The 19,287-nt window shown below is 52.5% G+C and overlaps 2 protein-coding genes across 6 annotated transcripts in view; one reads left to right on the plus strand and one right to left on the minus strand.

Moving 5' to 3' along the window:
* Nucleotides 1-1,344, plus strand: part of UNC5A (unc-5 netrin receptor A) — a 60,585-nt gene extending 59,241 nt beyond the window's left edge. For all 3 annotated transcript variants that reach the window (XM_078066905.1, XM_078066904.1, XM_078066906.1), the window contains one exon: nt 176-1,344. In XM_078066905.1, the coding sequence (XP_077923031.1) occupies nt 176-341 (166 nt within the window). In that variant the 3' untranslated portion in view covers nt 342-1,344. The remainder of the gene's footprint in view (nt 1-175) is intronic.
* On the minus strand, nt 1,315-17,634 carry HK3 (hexokinase 3). Of its 3 annotated transcripts, XM_036084850.2 has the most exons (19): nt 17,391-17,633; nt 14,207-14,328; nt 11,223-11,385; nt 10,863-11,017; nt 10,657-10,776; nt 10,471-10,566; nt 9,539-9,638; nt 9,273-9,456; nt 8,659-8,814; nt 8,274-8,507; nt 7,604-7,899; nt 7,371-7,510; nt 7,172-7,291; nt 4,453-4,548; nt 4,165-4,264; nt 2,375-2,558; nt 2,128-2,283; nt 1,725-1,958; nt 1,315-1,637 (listed from the first exon to the last, which is right to left on the minus strand). In XM_036084850.2, exons 1-19 carry the CDS (start codon nt 17,452-17,454, stop codon nt 1,493-1,495), a joined length of 2,865 nt encoding a protein of 954 aa, XP_035940743.1. In that variant the 5' UTR covers nt 17,455-17,633; the 3' UTR covers nt 1,315-1,492. The 3 variants fall into 3 exon arrangements, with proteins under 3 accessions (XP_035940743.1, XP_077923028.1, XP_077923029.1); XM_078066902.1 differs by lacking the exon at nt 7,172-7,291 and having other exon boundaries at nt 17,391-17,634; XM_078066903.1 differs by lacking the exon at nt 8,274-8,507 and having other exon boundaries at nt 17,391-17,632.
* Between the last annotated feature and the right edge of the window lie 1,653 nt (nt 17,635-19,287).

Below are 19,287 nucleotides of genomic sequence, written 5' to 3' on the forward strand. Positions count from 1 at the left end.
ATGGGTGGGGTGGATAGGAAGCTCGATGGGGCTTGCACCCCACCCACCAGCAGCCAGGGTGTCCAGTGCACTTGGCCAAGGGGAGGTCCTGCCCTTGGGTGCGCTGAGAGGCAGAAGGGTGCAGCCTGGGGTGAGGCAGGGCTGCTGACTGGCTCCTGTCCCCTCCCTTCCACAGCCATCTCAGCTTCTTTGCCTCCAAGCCCAGCCCCACAGCCATGATCCTCAACCTGTGGGAGGCGCGGCACTTCCCCAATGGCAACCTCAGCCAGCTGGCTGCAGCAGTAGCCGGACTGGGCCAGCCAGACGCTGGCCTCTTCACGGTGTCAGAGGCGGAGTGCTGAGGCCGGCCAGGCCTACAACGCCTACACTCTCACCAGCTTTGGCACCCGCCAGGGACGGGCAGAAGCCAGATGGGGCCCTTCCCGCACACTCAGGGGGAGCTGTGTGGACAGGCCCCCTCCTGGCACACACTGTCCCTTGACACTGGCCCTTCAGACCCTGCCCACACTTCTGCCCCTCCGAGGCCTGCCTGGCAAGGCTGGCACTGCCACCTGCTCTGACCCTGCCCCAGCCTCTGGGGCCCTGGGTGGACAGTGCCTAGAGCCCAAGCCAGGCCCAGCCCATCTGTGTGTGTGTATGTGCGTGTGATGCTACCTCTCCTCCTGCCCCTGGCCAGGAGGCCGCATGCACACGGGCATGCACGCACACGCTGGGCTCGGGACATGGCGCCCGGAGCTCCTGCCCGAGCTGGACCTTATGCAAACATTTCTGTGCCTGCCAGGTAGGGGCACATCTGAGGGGCCTGGCTGGACAAGGGGTGGCCCCTGGATTCAGGCACACGACCACCACACGGGCACGTGCCCATGCATGTCTCGTGTGCTCATCTCACAAACTCCCCCCCACACCCACCACACACACACACACACACACACACATCTCATGCTGGACACCTGGAGGCCACTCACGTCTCTCACACCCAGTGTCAGTCCACATCTGCCTCTCACATGCTGCCCTTCTCCCACCCACCCAGGGACACCCAACGGCTCCTCCCTGATCCTCCCCCTGCCCCCATCCTGGAGGAGCCCTGCCCAACAGGGCATGTGAATATGCAATGGGAGTCCCGGGCTGGACAATGGCAAGTGTGCGTGCCGTGGTGTGCCCGTTCCTGGGGCTGGCCGGTTCCCCCACGCGGGGCCTGTTGTGTGAAGCTCGTGCCCTGACTCTGTCTTAAGTGCATTCGCGCACTTACACTTGGCCTTATGTACACAGCCTTGCCCGGCCGCCGGGGCGCGTAGGGATTTTAGCGGACGTGAATGTAAATAAATTATATATATATATTGCTAACCTGAGTGCTACTTCTCTCTGGGAAAGCCAGAGGTCAAGGCTGGTGGCCACAGAAGGGCCACACTTGGGCTATTCTGGGAGTCGTGCATGGCTGGGGACAGGTGGGGCCTGGGCCCTGGTTCAGCAAGGGTAGTTCCTGGAGACTTCTTCAAACATGGGCCATCTGGGCAAGGCGGCAGGCAACCGCAGTGACCAGGGCTGCACCTTTGCCGGACCCATCTTCCGACTGCAGGAAGGTGACCACACAGCGAGGGGCCAGCTCCCTCACTGTGGCTGCCACCAGGCCGGAGAAGCTGTGGGGAGGGGGCGCTGAGGTGAGCCCAGGCCAGCCAGATCCCACCGGGCCATTCCTCCCTGCCCATCCCAGCACCCAGACTCACTGGGGATGCAGCTTGTAGAGGGTCCCATCCACCCCTACGGACACAGTCAGCTCTTCTAGGCCCCGGTTCTCACGGATCTTCTCCACCACAGCAGCCACACCCGCCCCGCAGAGCTGAGCAGCCCGCTGGGACACAGCCTGGCACACCTCCAGGACCATCAGGGTGTCATCTGAGGTCAGGGACAACCCCAGATCCTCCAGGATGGTTCGGACCTGCCTCAGAGCCAGGCTGTCACTGGGAACAGGAAGGAATAGAGCACAGAAAGCCAGGGTCCTGCATTAGCTTTCCCACCCCATGAGCTCTCCATCCTCCGGAATGGGCCTCCCACCAACCAGCATTTTACCCAAAGTGAATAGATAGATTCTTTTGGGAGGTGGAAGGAGGCAATATAGGCCTTAGGCACCTTTCAATCTCAGAGAGAAACTTGGTCTTGAAGATGTCCCTGGTCTGAAGGCGCTGGGTCTGCTGGCCCCGGAAGAGAACTCCAAGGCTGGTCAAATGCAAGAGAATGTGGCGGACGATCTCCCCCAGGTACATGCCACTGATCATCTTCTCAAAGCTGCGTGAAAGCACAAAGATCAGGAGACCCTACCTGCTACCCTAACCAGTGCCAGCCACCACCAGCTGCCCCTGCCCAGACCCACCCATACCTCTGCTTGCCAGGGTTGATGGATGCCTGGTCCACATTTGCATCAAAGCAGGTTCTAAGCAAGTCCAGAGAGCCATCATCCCCAAAGGCACCCCACTCCATATTGATGCACATGTGGCCTGAGTCCCCAGGCACAGCTGCCACATTCTGAAGCTCCTCCATGTAGCAGGCATTGGTGCCGGTTCCTGCAGAGGTGGAAATCATTCACTGACATAGATAAGTGCCCTTCTGTGCCCTTCCCAAACTGAGACGGCAAAATTGGGGCTCATTTCTTACCTCTCCGTTTCCCCACACTCACAACCTGTCCTATGTCCTGGCCTGCCTTCCTTCCTGACACTCCTTCTGCAGACCCTGGCAGCATCAGCCCGGCTGGGCCTCCACTGCTTTCCCTACCAGCACCAGCATCATTGTATCTTCCTGCTATGCCAGAGCACCCCTGGCAGATGTGTGAGAGCTCCCCCGCTGTCTGCAGTGGAGAGGCCCAAGCTCCCTGGACTAGCCTTCCAGATCTTTAGTCAAACTAGCAGGTTCTGGGCCAGGAGCTGGGGACATAGACAGGAATCAGACATGAGGAGCCCCACAGTGGCCAGGGAGTGGGCAATAAGCATCTAACTCTGATATTGCCTGTATATACCCACATAGAAGTGCAAAAAAGAACATCATGGGAGCCTTGAGCACAGCTGAGTCTTCCCACCTAGAGGGTCAGGAAAAGCTACAGAGAGGAAATGATGTTTGGATTTGACTTTGAAGCCAGGAAGCACAGAAAGAAAGGCATTCTAGGCAGAAAGCACATTCTGGGTAAAGAATGGTGCTTCCTCTCCCCAACACATGGTCAGCTCTAGGCAGATGGTCTCCTTGTCAGCCCCACCTGGATTTCCTCTGACTAGTTTATTCATAAAGCCATCTAGGCATACCTCTCCTGAGCACCTCCCCACTCTAGGCTCTATGTTCAAGAAGCTCCCAGTTTCAAAAGGAGGCTATCACTTACTTCCTGCCCTAGGAGACTGATGCCCAAAGGCCTATGGGAGTCCTCCTCCCCCACCCAGACACTCTTTTCAAGTCCCACTCATGTTAGGACCACTTCCTTTCTGATCTTGGCCTTGTCACCCTGTTATGTAGAGTCAGATTCAGCTCTCTCTGACTGCCACATGCTGTCCTGGGCCTAATCCCCACCAAATGGTGGGTTTTGAGAAGATAGGTATTTCCCCCATCTTTATGTATAGTCTTCCTGCCCCTTCATCCAGCCCCTATCTGGCCAGAGGAGAAACGCTTAATAAAGACTTCAGAACTTGGGCTACCTAAAGGACCCTCACAGCTCATTCTCTGTCCTCCACCACCAGCCTCTACCCAGTTCCAAGCACTGAGTGTGTACCATGGGCCAAGCACTGTGCCATGCTTTGTTTCCTCTCCTCTCACCCTCACCACCCTTGAGATAGGCATTACTATTATCTCTGTCTTAGAAGGAAACTGAGGCTCTGGTGATTTGGCCAAGGTCATACAGATGGAAGTGGCAGAACTAGTATTTCCACCCAAATCTGTATGACTCCAAAGCTCAGATTCATTAACAGAAGGGCAAACTGAGGCTCAGAAAGCTTAAATGACTATGAATCAGTAGCTGAGCTGAACAAAGTTCAGACACCCAGCCCAAATGAGTGTTGCAGGGCCTAGCTGAGTCAGGCGGGAATGGTGCCACATCCCCAAGGCCAGATGAACGTCCAACCTGAGGAATCAACAGGAGGCAATGAATTAACATCAGGCAGTAGGAACACAAAAGAGCAGGGCCCTCCTCACCAACAATGAGGCCGACCTCGCAACGGGGATCCTCATAGCCACAGGACATCATGGTCCCCACCGTGTCATTGACAATGGCAACCACATTCAGCTCCACTGCCTATACACAAAAGGATGCTGCTAGTTGCTGGGCAACACGGTTGTCACGGCAACCAGTGCAGGACCCAGAGGTCTCTACTGCAGAGAGCCACCCACTCCACCCTCCCCCCAGGTCAGGAAGCAGGAGACCCTTTGCTCCCTTCAAGTCCTGCCACAGCCCCAAAGCACCCCTGAAGGCAGACTCTTCACCTGTCTTCGCCCGATGGCTTCCCGCAACAGACACACAATGTCTTGGCCCTCACAGTCTGATGCATTGAAACCCTTTGTCCAGTTTAGGAGGATGCCCTGGGGGGACAAAGGTGGGGCAGGAAGATGAAGGCCCCTTGGAATCTCACTTTCCCTCCCAAAGCCTGTATCCCATCAGAAGCATATGATATCCCCCCTCACCAAGCAGGATTCCATGCCTACTCTGCCACATGGTTGAGGGCCTTGCCCTCTGCCCCCTCCTAACTCCCCAGGAGCCTTCCAGTGTAAAGAAACCTATTAATAACCATCCAACCTGTGTCTTCTATTATTAGTGCCAGAATGCTCAGATGGTCTGAGAGTCTGGGTGTTTTAAGACGGTTGCCCAGAAGGAATGGCCCTTCATAATTGGGTTAGGAATGAACAGAGCTGGTAAAATGAGTGCTGTGTATGAGAAGGGGGAGGACAGAGAAGACTCAGAGGTCCAAATGACAGAAAATTCTGCTCTTTTAGAAAGAACTAGCAAGAGTCACTTGAGAGGAAGGAAACTGAGGAATTAGGGACAGAGCCGTGTCAATAGGAGATTCACTTGTGTGTTCCAGATATGAGTGAAGGACAAAAGGAAAAGCCAGGACCCAGAACACCTAGGCAGGATGGGAGGAGACAAGACAGATAAGCCTTTATTGTGAGAAACTGACCTTAAATTGTGAAGTTAGTGATGGGCTTGACAGTCTAGGACTATTTTTTCTAAGTGTGCTTCCTCTGAGGGAGCGGGCAGGGGAAGTTATTCTCCTGCTGTTAGAAAATGACAGCTCTGCCCAAAGTAGGAGCCTGCAGAGCAGGTGTGAAAATTTTTGGGGGGGGGCACCTTGGTGGCTCAGTCAGTTGAGTGTCCAACTCTTGACTTCATCTCAGGTCATGATCTCAGGGTCGTGGGATCCCTGGTCTTGGCTCCATGCTCAGCGGGGAGTCTGCTTGAGATTCTCTCTTTCCCTGTTCCTCTGCCCCTCCCCCCTGCACTCTCTCTAGAATAAACAAATCTTTAAAAAAAAAAAAAAGAGGAAAATCTTTGGGGCAGAAGATTTTAGAGATATGAACTGACGCTTCCCCCACCAATATTTCCTTTTATCCCTTTTCCTATGTAACCACAGCCAGAGTGCTCAATGCTCTTCGTCTCAAACACAGAAACCAGAGAGTGCAAGGGCAATTGAGAAGGAGGGCTAATGTGGGGGAACCCAGATCATAAGTAGCAGCCATATTTCCCTGCTTCCAGACAAAAGAAAGACCCCTGGTCTGGGGAAGGGGAGCTGGGGGAACCTAAGAGCCAGGTTTTGGAGTTTCCTGAGAAAGGTGTCCTATGCCTCTACCTGGGCCATGCTCCTGTGGGAAGGTTAGAGACAGAAGAGATTTGAGTGATCTCACTAGCAGAGTAGGTCTCTGTCCTCCCTCCCCATGGAGGGGAAGGTGAGTTGTCAAGGGAGGTGTCAAAAACCAAGAGAGTAAGCAGAGTCCACACAGCTGGGGCCTGGACATCTCCTGGCTTCCCTGAGTGTCTGCCCATACACAGCAAAGGATGCTGTGCAGCTGAAAGGGGCCCCCTGCCTGGGGAAAGAAGTCCCCAAATTGATTAAGTTATCACACACCCCCAAAAGAACGTGGGCTCAACACAGAAATTAAGCTCAGTTCTAGAAAATGAATAGGACCGCGTTTCTTCTTGCACACCTGATTTTGCATACTGAGTCCCACCTGCTTCTCACACCTTACAAGGAATAATCAAATAGTGCCGGCATGCTTAGTCTAGAGTGGAGCAGACCAGCAGAGAGACACTGCTGAATGCTTGATTCCAAAGGGCCACTGTGTAAAAGAAAGCCAAGTACAGAAGCATGTGTCTGAGAGAGGTCAGAGCTGAAGCAGAGCTGAAAACTGCACAAACGCTGGGTGGAATAGAGAAGGCAGAGCTTTTCAGGAAGAGCACAGTGGACAACTTGAGGGGCAGCAAGCTCCTCCTCACAAGAGGCTTTTTGGCAGAAGTTGGGGGTGTTGAGGAGGAGACTCCTGGGAGCTTGGACCAGAGTATGGGAGGAGCCGTCTCCATGACAGGCCTCAGGTGTGTGCACTGTCGCAGGATATGCAGAGCTATATGCTTAGGGGGCGCTGCGTCTACATCTGTGCCTGCTGCTCTGCCTTTCCAGTCAGGCGCCCAACACCAAGCCAGGCCTGAGAGGGACACAGCAAGTTCGGGAAGCTGACATAGGGCAAAGAAACTGGGCAACCGTAAGCCCTTTTGAGAAATAGGGACTAATGCTGTTCCCCGCAGGTCCCCTAGATCAGTACACCAGGGCTTCGTGGTGTACTGTGAAGTGGACAGTCAATGTGTTCCTTCATCAGCCCTGATCTGGACCTACACTGCTCCCAAGTGCCCAGACCTAACCTGGCTCCACTTTCCTGCCCATTGGCAGCCCTCAGGGGAATCCATAATCTTTTCCATCCCAGGCCTCTTTACAGCCCTGGATTCCAGGCCACTTTACCACACCCCTTCCACCTGCACACACCACGTCCAGTGAAACCGAGGCTAGGTGCTGGCTCAGCCCAGCAGTGCTTCTGCCCACCCCCATCCCCGGCCCAGGATACTTGAAGCCCTCTCCCCAGCCTCCTGCCCATTCCCTGAAGGGTATGAGGGTGGAAAGCCCTTGGGGATGGTTTCTCCTGGCCCTCCCTCCCTCACCTGGTCGAGGCCAAGCTGCCTACATGGGAAGGAGAAGGTGAAACCCAGCGGGAGGCTCTGCCCACTCAGGCCCTGCTTCTGCTGGAAGTCCACAATGCAGTCCACGATGTGGTCGAAGAGCTGAGGTGTAGGGCAAGTCAGGGGGTGGCCCGGCCCTGGTCCTTCCCCGCCCCTGACGTCAGGTCCAAGCTCTGGGTACCTGCTGTCCAGAGCCTTGGGCCACATACTCCGGGATGGAGTAGACCTGGCTGGTGATCTTCACACCTCCTGCTGTCACACGCACCAAGAGGACCCGGAAGTTGGTGCCCCCCAGGTCCAGGGCCAGGAAGTCCCCGCGCTCTGTGGGACAGAGATCCTCAGTGTCAGGACAAAGCACATTCTGTGAACTCCAGGAACCCATATCCCAGCCCCACACTCAGGCCAGGTCCTCACCAGTGCCATCAGGTGTGGCCCGGACATAAGTGGGCAGCATGCGGAGGGATGAGGCCTCCCCTCGGAGCCCCTTGACCATGGCCTCCCGCATCTGTGCCCGCACCGCTGCCAGCTGCTCATGGTCCAGCCGGAAAGGCGCCAGGGTCTCTTCCAGCAGGTGGCGGTGAGCAGCCAGGCGGGCGGCCACAGCCGTCACCATTGCCACTCCCCGGCCACCCCCATCCACAGAGGGAATGAAGGAGACATCACATTCGGGGGCCAGGAGCATCACGGTCTCCTGCAGGATGCTGAGGAAACTACACAGACACAAGGCAGGCATACCTGGCTTGAACCTGAGCCTGAATGAACCCCAGGGCTTGCTGAAGCCCTGGGCCCCATCACTTCAAATCCCTTCAGTTCTAAATCCAGCTGTACACCAACCTTATGCCCAGTGTCTCTAGTGCTGCCAGTGCCCCCAGAGTCCCCCTGCCTTACACACCCAAAGAGAAGCATCTTTTCTCTCTTCTGACTTCTTCTGGCCTCCCTTAGTCCCCATCTGACCTTACCCTGCTTGGGTGCCACTCTTGGCCACTGCCTTGCACACATGGTACCAGAGTGCCCTCTGGGTCTTTATGGAAAACCCACATGTTCCTGCTACCTGCTCACATGGGACTGCGTGTATCTGCAGTACCTGGGGTGTCGCTCGAACACTCGGCCTCCGGTGGCCACAGCGATCTGAAGCACCTGCTGCTCCCGGCTGTGCTGGAGGCGGGCAAGAACAGCCGCCAGGGCGGCAGCACAGAGCCGGGCAGCCCGAGTGAACACGGCCGCACACACGTACTGCACCAGCTCAGCGTCCGAGGCCCCCACGCTCAGGCCCAAGTCCCGCAGGATAGCATGCACACGGGCTGCCCCAGCCAACGGGCTGGAGAAACACAGGGTACTGCTTTGGGACTCAAGTAGCCCCAAAGCTCCCTGCCCTCCCCCAGCCCCATGGCTACCTGGGGGACAGAGCATCCTCCCCTCTCCCAAGCCAAGAAGCCCCTTGTTTAAGCCCACGGGCTTTCTCTACTTACTCCTTCATCTCAGCCACATGCTCCAGGAGGATGCTGCCACGGCTCAGCAGGGCAGGGGAGGTGCAGCCACCAAAGAGGACCCCTCGCTGGGCCAGGTGAGCCAACACAAGCCTCACCAGCTCACCCAGGTACAAGCCCCCAATCATCTTCTCAAACCTACAGGTAAGAAGGGTGGCTGGACAGAGCTTTCCTTAAGCCCTTAGCCCACCTGGCCCCACCTCCAAGGGCCCCAAAAGAAGGATCATTTTCTTTGGGGTTCCCCAGACCGGAGGTTCCAGAAGCAATGGCTTCCCAGGAGACAGATGGGTGTTTATCCAGACCCTGCTGCCCCCTCTGGCTTAGGTTAGGTTCAGAGGGGCTCCTGGAGGACAGGGAATACTTTGCTACCCTTAATCCCCAGTACCTGTCAGGAATAAGAGAGGGCTATGGGTTGAAAATTCTGGGTTCTAGAATCTTGAGCCCTTCCTTCTTTGAGCCTGGCCAGGGCCCCCCAAGATGCAACCTGGAAACCCTATGAGCAAGCAATAGGGAGGGGCCTAAGGGCCTGAGTTCAGGGACAGCAGCGAGGAAGGGAGCAGAAGAGTGATAGGCCATAGAGCAGAAGGTCAGGCCACCTCTGGGCACCAGGATTCAGGGACTCTCTGTCCAAGGCATGGTCAAAGGTGGTCAGCACTGGTCCCAGGACCCCATCATCACTGAAGGAGCCCCACTCAACGCTGATGCAGACGCGGCCCCGGTCCTCATCCAGCACTGCCACATGCCTTGCCTCCTCCATGTAACATGCATTGGTGCCAGTGTCTGGCAGGGATGAATCCATCAGGACCTGCCCATCAGGTAGCTGTAACCCCCCACCCATCATCACAAATGACCCATGGCTCACCTACAACAAGCCCGACCTCACACGGCCCAACCCCTGGCTCGCAGCCCATCATGGTGCCCACTGTGTCATTCACCACGGCAACCACATCGATGCTGTAGGCCTGGACAATGGAGAGGGCAGAGGTCATGGCTGACCTAAGTGGGCAGTGTGGGGGATGGGCAAGGCTGGGCCCTGGCTTTGATGGAGGTGCTCAGAGTCCATGAAACACAATGTGTGTTCATGCCCACACATATACTCTAGGTCCTCCCCCACTGTAGAGAATTTTCCTCCCATCCCATACTCCCCCTTGTCTCTTCCACCCCCTACTCAGGCCCTGGGGCTCTCAAAGGCTCCCAAACTCAGTCATCAACTCCAGAACACCAGTGCTTCCCGCAGGACCAAGATGATTGTGAGTAAGCACGACACCTTGAAGACTGCACTGTAGGTACCTGGCTTTCTAAGCCCTGACTTCCATCCACTAGCATCACTGCCGTTAGTCCAGATGGATCCAGATCCACCTTTCTTTGGCATCCAAGTGTTTGCATATACCTTTCTCTGAAAACAGACCTTCCACCCCAGCCCCAGCTTATGCCCTGGCAAACTCCTCCTTCAAGCCCCTGCCCAAGCCCTGGTGTGCCCTTCCCAGTGCTACCAGAGTCACTGGAACCACCTCCTTGACAGGGACAATCCTTTGTCGGAATGCTTTCCCACTAGACTGTGAGGTCTTTGAAGACAGGGTCAAGTCTTTTCATCTTTGTTTTGCCCTATGATCCTGAAAATTTATTTGACCTTTCTTAGCCTCAGTCTCCTTACATATGAAATGGGAATGGTAGCAACATTTACCCCAGGGTTAAACTGGATAAAGGATATACATAGAAAAGGAAAGCAGGCCTTCCCAGAAGCACAGGCCCAGCCACACAGGCAGCCCTCCCATTGCCCCTGCCTCCACTCACCCCCTGCCTCTTGATGGCATCTCGCAGCAACTGGACCACATCGTGGCCTTCCACACCACTGCACCTAAAACCTTTGGTCCAGGAAATAAGGGTGCTCTGGGGGCAGAAAAGTTGGGTCATTCCTCCAACAGCCTTCATGGGGCTGCAACTCCTCCACCTACTGTCCCCGTGCCCACTTTGCCTCACCCTGTCCAGGCCCGTCTGGTGACAAGGGAAGGAGAAGTTGAACCCAAGCTGCAGACGCTCTTTGTCCATGGGGAGTGCATCCAGGAACTCAGACAGACAGTGGGCAGCAAAGTCAAAGAGCTGTGGGACAAGTTGGGGGCTCAGCTCTGCCCACCAGAGCCCCAGCCACCCAGCCAGTTCCCAGAGACTCGGCAATGAGCTCTTACCTGCTGACCGGGACCCAGCATCACCTCTGGGGGGATCACAAACTCCTGGCTCCGGGGCTCCATCCTATGTCCCTCAATACCCAACAGGGTCACCCACAGAACACGCAGTGAGGCCCCTGTGGCCCCCAGCTCCAGCACCACAAAATTCCCTTGCTCTGGGGCAAACAGGACACAGAAAAGCATGCAGCTGGCGAGACCAAGCCCTCTGCCTCCCAGAAATACCCCCAAGGACTTCAAAGTCTCATTAAGGGAGCTCAGAGTTGGGAACCTTATTGGGAAGAGGGATAAGGAACTTCTCCCTCCCCCAGATCAGAATTCTCTCCCCAGGCCTAGGCACCCATTTTGGTCTATGCCACCCACCAGTGCCATGTGGGGTGGACCCCACATATGTGGGCAGCATCTGGACAGCAGGGGCAGGGCTGGCCTGTCCCCCCAGTGCCTGCTCCATAGAGCCCAGGAGGCTGGCTTGGATCTGCCGCAGCTGTGTCTCCGTCACCTTGAATTGCTGTAGACACTCCAACACCTGGAGAGAAACAGGCTAATATCTGGGCAGGAGCCCCATTGCCTACCCAAGTTCTCTGACTCCAACCAGGACTGCCCTGCCCAGCTTGCTCCTCCCTTTACCAGTCCAGACCAGCACCTCCCTTAGCTTTCCCAGGGGCTGACTAGAGCCCTGCCTAAGCCCTCTCTGAGCCTTGCTGGTCTCCCCAGCACCTGCCCAGCCCCACTCCTCACCTCTTCACACACCTATGTTCTCTTGCTGCCCACAGCCCATACTTAGTTCCTGCCATCTCAGAAGGCTCCTTCCTGGAGGGGAGACCCACCCACCTCCTCCTCCTGCTCCATTCTCTGGCGGTTCCTTCTCAGATCCCTATGTCCCCTGCCCCTTCCATTGCTTGGAATTCAGGGTTTAGTGAGGCCTCTCCTGTCATACCACTGATTCACTCTGTCTCCCCAGTACCCAGAGGTGAGCTGCTCAGTGAGTTGTCTTTCACTGAATGAGCAAACAAATGAACAAATATGGGAATGAATTTCACGTTCAGGTGCTTCCCTCTTCCAATCCACTTGATTCTGGAGCCTAAGTAAGCTCAGCTTAGAAGAACTTGGAGGCCACACGGTGGAGGACAGTCCTGCCATCAGTCAGCCATCCTTCCCACAGACATTGAGTGAGCGCCAACTAGGGGCCCAACACTATTCCAAGCACTGTATGTTGCATAACCAGCTGAGTTCTGTTCTTGTGGAGCACAGATTTCAGCATAGAGGCAGAAAATAAGCAAATAAACATATAATATGGTTCTGATAGTAACAGTACCTTTTTTTTTTTTTTTAAGGCTGGAATAGAAGTTTGAGAGTGACCAGGGGAGGAAAAGGTATTTTTGGATATTGGTCTGGAAAGTTTTCCCTGAGGAAGTGACCTAAATAAAGGAAGGGAACAAGCCATTTGAAGATCTGGGGAAGAGGATAAAGGGATTTTCCTCAGAGTGAGGGGATGGATTTGGGGGTAGCCTGGACCAGGGGTGAATCAGAGTGATGGGACAGGTAGGCAGGCAGAAAGCAGAGGATGGCACACCCAAGGTTCTTCTCCACCAGTAGCCCATTGTGGGGGAGCTAAGAGGAGCCCCAGTACTCCACCTCTATATGGAAACCTCCCCCAGATGACCCTCTGGCCTGTCCTTCAAAGAGATGGCAGCAGCCTCCCTGGGTTTGCTGGAGTCCCAACCTGTGACTCTAATTCTCCTGGCCTTAGCCTTTCCCAGGTCCTCACCGCCTGTCCCACAGGAATTCCATTCCTATGACCCACTACCCCACACTGGACCCATATCTGTAAAGTAACCAACCAGGTATCTGAATAAGGAGGCAGGGGGAGCCAGGTAGGAGAGGCTGTTCAGTGAGGGAGATGGGGGTGACTCAGTTCCACCTCTGCTTTAGGAAGAGAATGGAAAACAGATCCCTAAGGAGGCAAATGATCCTAACTGGAGTGCCAGATGTTCAGTTCCATGTTTACATTACAGGAGATGCTTCTAGCAGCCATGCACACTAGGAAGGGTTATTCCTATGTTATGTTACAAATGGGGAAACTGAGGCTCAGAGAGGAACAATCATCTGCATAACCCAAGCAGCTATTAAGGGACAGAGTGGGATTTGAACCCAGATCTGACTAAAGAAGTGTTTCCACATGAATGTGAAGCCTTATAAAAACTAGCAATTTCACCTGAAAAGAACCCAAAGCTGATGAAGGTTGCAGTGAAGAAACCCCATAGGATAAGAAAACTTACATCTGAGTCCTTGCCCTGACACTTTTCCTGGCTGTGTGGCCTTGGAATAGGGCTGAGAAAATAATAATACTCAGAAGGCCCTTGAGTCCCCAGGGGCCATGTCATTTCTCACTTCTGTGGCCCAGCCATGAGTTGCATACAAAGGAAATGTTTACAGCAGGGTCTGGGGAAGAGACTGGACAAGGGTGAAGTGGGAGCATGAAAAGCAGTGAGGGGTGATGCCCCCTACAGTTTGGACAATAAGTGAGGTCCAGCAGATGTCAGAACAAGCTGGACAACTAAAGAAACTGCAGGGAACAATTCAAGAACCCTTTCATGCATGCCTCCTCTGTACAGGTCCTTTATCACCATTAGCTCACTTAATCCTCCAGGGGGTAGAAGGATTAGACTTAATTTTCTTCTATTTTACTGATGAGGAAACAGACTAGGAGATATGAAATGACTTACACAAGTGTTTCCTGCTTAATGGTGTGATGTGCAAGCGTTTCTAAATCTTGGTCAAGATGACAGAAAAGAGAAACTCAGTCTGAGCTAACCTGAGGCATACAGACAATGCTGAAGAATAACCTCCAAGTTGAGTTCAGCACTGAAATCATCTCTGTGTGCCTGTTGCAGTGGCCATGTTGAAGGGAGGGAGATGTGCAGGAGTAACTAGAGAAATAGGGGAAGGAAGTGCCTTGAGAATATAGTCTTCTACCAGAAAACCCCAAGAGGGTCCTTTCTAGACTATGTCAACCCATTCAGGGCAGGGACAGCACCTGTGTGGCAAGGTGGCAAAAGTAATACCTTTGCTACTGAAATACCTCAGCTCAAGCTCCTGTCATGAATTAAAACTCAAATCGGTTCATCTCTCTAAGCCCCCTCTTCCTCAGCTGTAAATGAGAAGATAATCCCCACCTTGCTGTTGTGTGGAGCCACAAAGGAGATAGTTACTAGATCAGATCTGAAAGGTTGATAAACTAGAAAGGGCTGCATGGCTGTGAGCCCATGGCCCCATGGCATCTTCAACTGATCCTGCTCTTGATAGCCTTGAATAGGCATGAGTCAGAAACCCAGTGCTGAACTTACCAGCTCAGAGCTGTCTGAGGGGCAGGGCAAGCCCTCCTGGGAACAGCCAGGAGCTCCTTCCCTTTGCCGCAACCTTACTGACCCAATAGAGTCCATGTGGTTCCACAATGGAGGGTGGCCACCTATAGGAGAAAAGGGACAGCCCAGGTGAACCACATAGTCTACAGGCCCTCAGAGGCTGTGGCCCTTAACTTTCGTCCTTCAGAAGAGGACCAGGAAGAAAGCTGTACTCAGAGCTCAGAACCTCTGACCATCAATGATCCTTTAGTAATCAAGAAGAAGGCCCCTGTTTTCCAGAAGCACATATATTAACAGAGCACTGGGAAGGCTGATTTCTAATCCCAATGCCATTTATTCATTCTGTCATTCATTTACATTTACCAGTTCCTGATGCCTCCTGTGCCAGATGTTGGAGTACAAAGCAGATATCGGCCTTGTCCTGAGGGATCTCACAGCCTTACCAACAATCGCAGTATGGTTGACACGGGCAGTAACAGAGATGGACGTGCTACTGTGCTTGGGAGTTCAGTGATGTTCTAGAGGTTTGGAACAAAGGGTTCAAGGTAACAAGGAGCCAAAGACCTGCTGGAGAAGCAGGCAGGCTGGACTATGGATGGCCTTTATGCCAAGCTAAGGTGTACAAATTTCATCCTGAAGGGAGAAGTGGACAAGGATGGATCTGCACTTCAGAAAGGCGTTCCACCTGTGGCATAACTTCGGGCAGGTCATTTATGACTTCTTTGAATTTTAGTTTCTTCATCTGGGAGGAAATATCTACTTTCACAAGGTTATTGTAAGAATTAAATAAGACTTGAAAAATGCTTTGGGAAATTTAATGTGCATCATGAGATACCAGCTCATGGGTGGGTTTTGAAAGGTATAGTGATGCAGAATGGAAAGAGCCTTGTTCTCAGAGTCAAGGACCCAGCTGTCCACAAAGGAGCTAGCACCAGGTCTCCAATCTGGAGGCCTAATTTTCTTAATCTGCCAAATGGGGACCAACATATGTCAAAGAGCTGTGTGGGGCAAATGAAATGAGAGCAAAAGAACCTTGTGCAGAGTGTGCCTTCAGATTTATTTAGCTGAATCTGAATTGAGCCTCAATTTCCTCCTCTATAACAGAACAAAAATTCAGTGCTTGTGAAGATTAAAGGAGTTAATGGCTCTGACAGTCCTTTGCACACTGTAAAGAACTGTAGAAATGTCTGGTATTTTGCTAATTCAAGCTAGAGGTGGTATTGCTGTTCCAAGAAGTTCCCAAGGGTGCCTTCAGTGATTCAGGTGCTTTTCAGGGGTAAAGGAAAAAGGAAATGCAGTGAAGGCCCCTAAATGGGCAGAAAGCATTTGTCCACTGAATCAGTCTACCTCTCTCCCTGTAACAGCAAGACTTCAGGGAAGATACTTTCCCATCCCTGCAACTACTCCCCACCTTCCACTCCCATCATGCCCATGAATTTGCCCTCCTCATGGTCACCTATGAGCTGCTGATTGCCCCATCCCAGTCTTTTTCTCAGTCCCCATCCCTACTGTCCTCTGTCAGGCATGCAAAGCCATGAGATTTCTCTTCACTACAAAATTCTCGTCCCTTGGCTTCGACAGCCAGTCTTTCCTGGGCCTCCTTCCTAAGTCCCTCAAAATCTTCATAACTCTTTCTCTCCTCTCCCCCCTAACAATGCCCCACCCCACCCCACAGCCCTCTTCTCCACAGTCCCTTTGTATCATCTCCAAGTTTTAATTAAAACCTCTGTGTCAGGGCTCCCAAATCCCTGTCCTGAGCCAAATCCCAAATTCTGATGGTCTGTTAGACATCACTCTCCAGATGCTGGAGAGGCTCCTCAAACTCCATGGTCAAATACACATTCATTTTCTCCTTCACTTTTCCCCATGAAACTCTTTCTGTCCTTCACCTTGGCTGGAGGCATCAAGGTTGCTCACTCACACAGCTATTCAGGTACCTGTCTACATCCCTGACCCTCACCTCCTCTATGCAATCAGGTCTCAGGCTGAAAGAGCTAAGAACAGAAAGTACTCTCCCGTGTATCCCCTCCTCCTGGTTCCCATTGCCACTGCCCTAGACCTTCTTCCCATCTGATTATTTCAACAACCTCCTAACTGATACTGTCCACTTCCCTGCCCCCCCAACTCCCAACACATCACCAGAATGACTGGGCAAAAATAGATTTTATCATGCCATTCCCCAACCCTATATCCCCTAAGAAAGGAGGTAAACCTTCACATTGTGATATCTCCCGCTACAGAAAAAAAAAAAAAAAGTCTAAAACTCTTTATCTAGCATTGCAGACCCCAAGCTTCCTCTCTTGCTACTCCCCCTCATACCCCAGCCACACTGACTACAAGTTTCACCCTGTCTCTTGCTGTCCAGGCTTTATTCACAGTATTCCTCAAGTCTGGAACCACTGTGTCTGAGTCATTTGCATTTTCATACCAGCACAGGGTTTGACATAGATAGGTGCTAATACAGCTTTGAAAAATTTGGGTGGGGGGGGGGTTGGGGATGTCCTTATTCAGGGAACTAAGAAATCAGTTTCCAACAAATTTCCTCAAAATCACATATACCTAATTTCCAAATCTGTCAAATAGGAATGTTAACTCCCAGAATGTTACAGGTCTGTTTCAAGGATAAAATGGGATAACTGAGGCAATTATAATCTTAGGAAAGGGCCAATCACTACACAAAGAGTAAGCTTTCACTCTCCTTTTGAGTCCCAGCTAACTCGGACATTCTTTCATTCATTTACTCTCTTATTCATTCACTCTTCTATTGGACATTTATTCAGTACTTCTACATGCCAGAGACTGTGAAGCTTCCTCCAAGAAACCTCAGTATTTATACTCCCAGTAAATGTACTCATGTCTGCCTCTTCCAGCTGAGCCTGGTGGGGAAGGACATGTCTCCCACATCACTAGGTTCCCAGAACTCAGCCAGGGTCTGCACATGTTTGAGTAAGAGTTGGCCTCTTAGCTTAACTCAGCTGAATCAGATACATGAGGTGAGTCTTCCTTCTGAAAAGGATCCCAGGGACCCTGGCCAAGGATGGGAGCTATCATCGAGGACCAGCTGGCTTAGTCGTTCCAGCCTCTACTCTGCTAGCATGGGCCAAGCTGGAAAGATGAAGGTGAGGGGATGGGGCTGAAGTAAGCAGGAATTAGAGGAGGGTCTTACCCGGGAGAAGAAGCAGTTGGTCACTTTCCTCAGGTGTGAGCTCTTCTCTCTCAATGTGAGGCATCCCACTAACCTGGTTTGCACCCCAAAACAAAACTCACGGGTCACCTGAGTTGTAATGTCCCACCCTCTTCCTTGGCCACCACTATCTAGCTATCAGTTAATTCAGGAAGGGGCACTTCCTTCTGAGTCTGCCCTAAGAGAAGCCCAGGGTAGGCAGGGCTATGGTGCAAACTTAAGCAAGATGACTGCAGGAAGCTGGAACCCTGAACTAGGTCAAGGACCCTGGGACATCCCCTCTGTAATACTCCACCCACTTTACTCAGAGTCTGAGTTTTGAGGTGGTGGCTGGAAAGATGGAGGAGCCTAGCATGAGAAATATACAGCACAATAGACAATTTTCCAAAATGTTTAAGTACTAAGAAGCAAGAGGCAATGTGGAACACAAGAGGAAGAGGCTAACTCTGCCCTAGAGTGGGCAGGGCAAGTTGAGGAAGCTGAGCCTTGAAGGAAGAATAGCAGTATGCTGGCAGAGGTGACCCTTCACAAAGAGAAGAGCATGTACAAAATCATGGAGCACAAGGCACCTTCATGGTATGGAGTTCAACTCCAAAGACCTAAAGATACATGTAGGTGCAGATATATGATGGGAGAGGTAGCAGCCAGACTGTGGAGTCTAGCCTTGAGATGGTAGGCCAAGGAGGGGTAGAGAGGGTGTAGGTTCACACCTTGGGTCTTCTCTACCAGAAGGGGAAAGGGAATCTCAGGCTACAGTAGGTGTTGGCCACAAAGCTGGTTTTCCCCAAACTAGTCTTGAATGCATAGAACCTTGGGGCATCACTATGACCACTGCTATGGTTTGAATATCTATATCTCCCCCCCAACAACAAAAAATTCTTATGTTGAAACTCTAATGCTCTAGTTTAAAAGACTTTAGGAGATGGGGCCTTTGAAAAGTGATCAGGTCATAAGGGCAGAGCTCTAATAAATGGGTCAGTGCCCTCATAAAAGAGGCCCCAGAGAGCATCCTTGCCCCTTCTGCCATGAGAGGATACAAGAAGTTGGCAGTCTGCAACCTGGAAAAGGGCCCTCACCCAACCATGCTGGCACCTTGATCTGAGTCTTCCAGCATCCAGACTGTGAGAAATAAATTTCTGTTGTTTATAAACTATTCAATCTGTGGTACTTTGTTATAGAAGTCTGAACAGACTAAGACACCCACCATGATAGGAGACTAGACACACTACATGAATTTTCATTTCCAGGAAATTGGTGAACACATATTTTAAAACTTTGCGCTACCTCATTAGCAGTTAACCCTACCGTTATCTACAGACAGAACATGGCCTCCATATGACACCAGGATGGAGACCAGGGACAGTGGCTCTTGCATTAGTTTTGGCATGACTGGGCCTGGAAATATGCCAGATTATCAACCCTGCTGTACATTTCAGACATACAGGCTCTGAAAGACAGGGAAATTGGGGGTGGAGATAGGGAGGACAGAGTGGCCATCACCCATAACATCCTGCCTAGCCTGGGGCTCTAGTCTCTCTCAACTTTTCTCTAGTTGGGAGAGAATATGGAACTGAATGTGATTCATGCTGACAGCCAGAGTCCGCAGTCTTCTGGGCCAGGGTAAGTATATGTTCCTGACAAGTAATGCCAGGGTTTTTTTACCCATGTTTCTGGAAGTCCTGTATCTATTTCCCCAGGAGCAGGGGTCCCTAGGCAGAGTGTCAGGGAAGGTCTGTGTCAGGGCCTATGGAGGGTGGAAGTGCCTTGGGCTTAAGGTCTGTGAGCGGCTGTGACGACCCTGGCTGTAGCAGAGGCACAGCAGTGGCCAACAGTTCTCTTCAGATGCCAGATGGCCACTGACCAATAAGGAGAAGGACAA

Source organism: Halichoerus grypus, chromosome 2, assembly GCF_964656455.1.
Source record: "Halichoerus grypus chromosome 2, mHalGry1.hap1.1, whole genome shotgun sequence".
NCBI classification, from domain to species: domain Eukaryota; kingdom Metazoa; phylum Chordata; class Mammalia; order Carnivora; family Phocidae; genus Halichoerus; species Halichoerus grypus.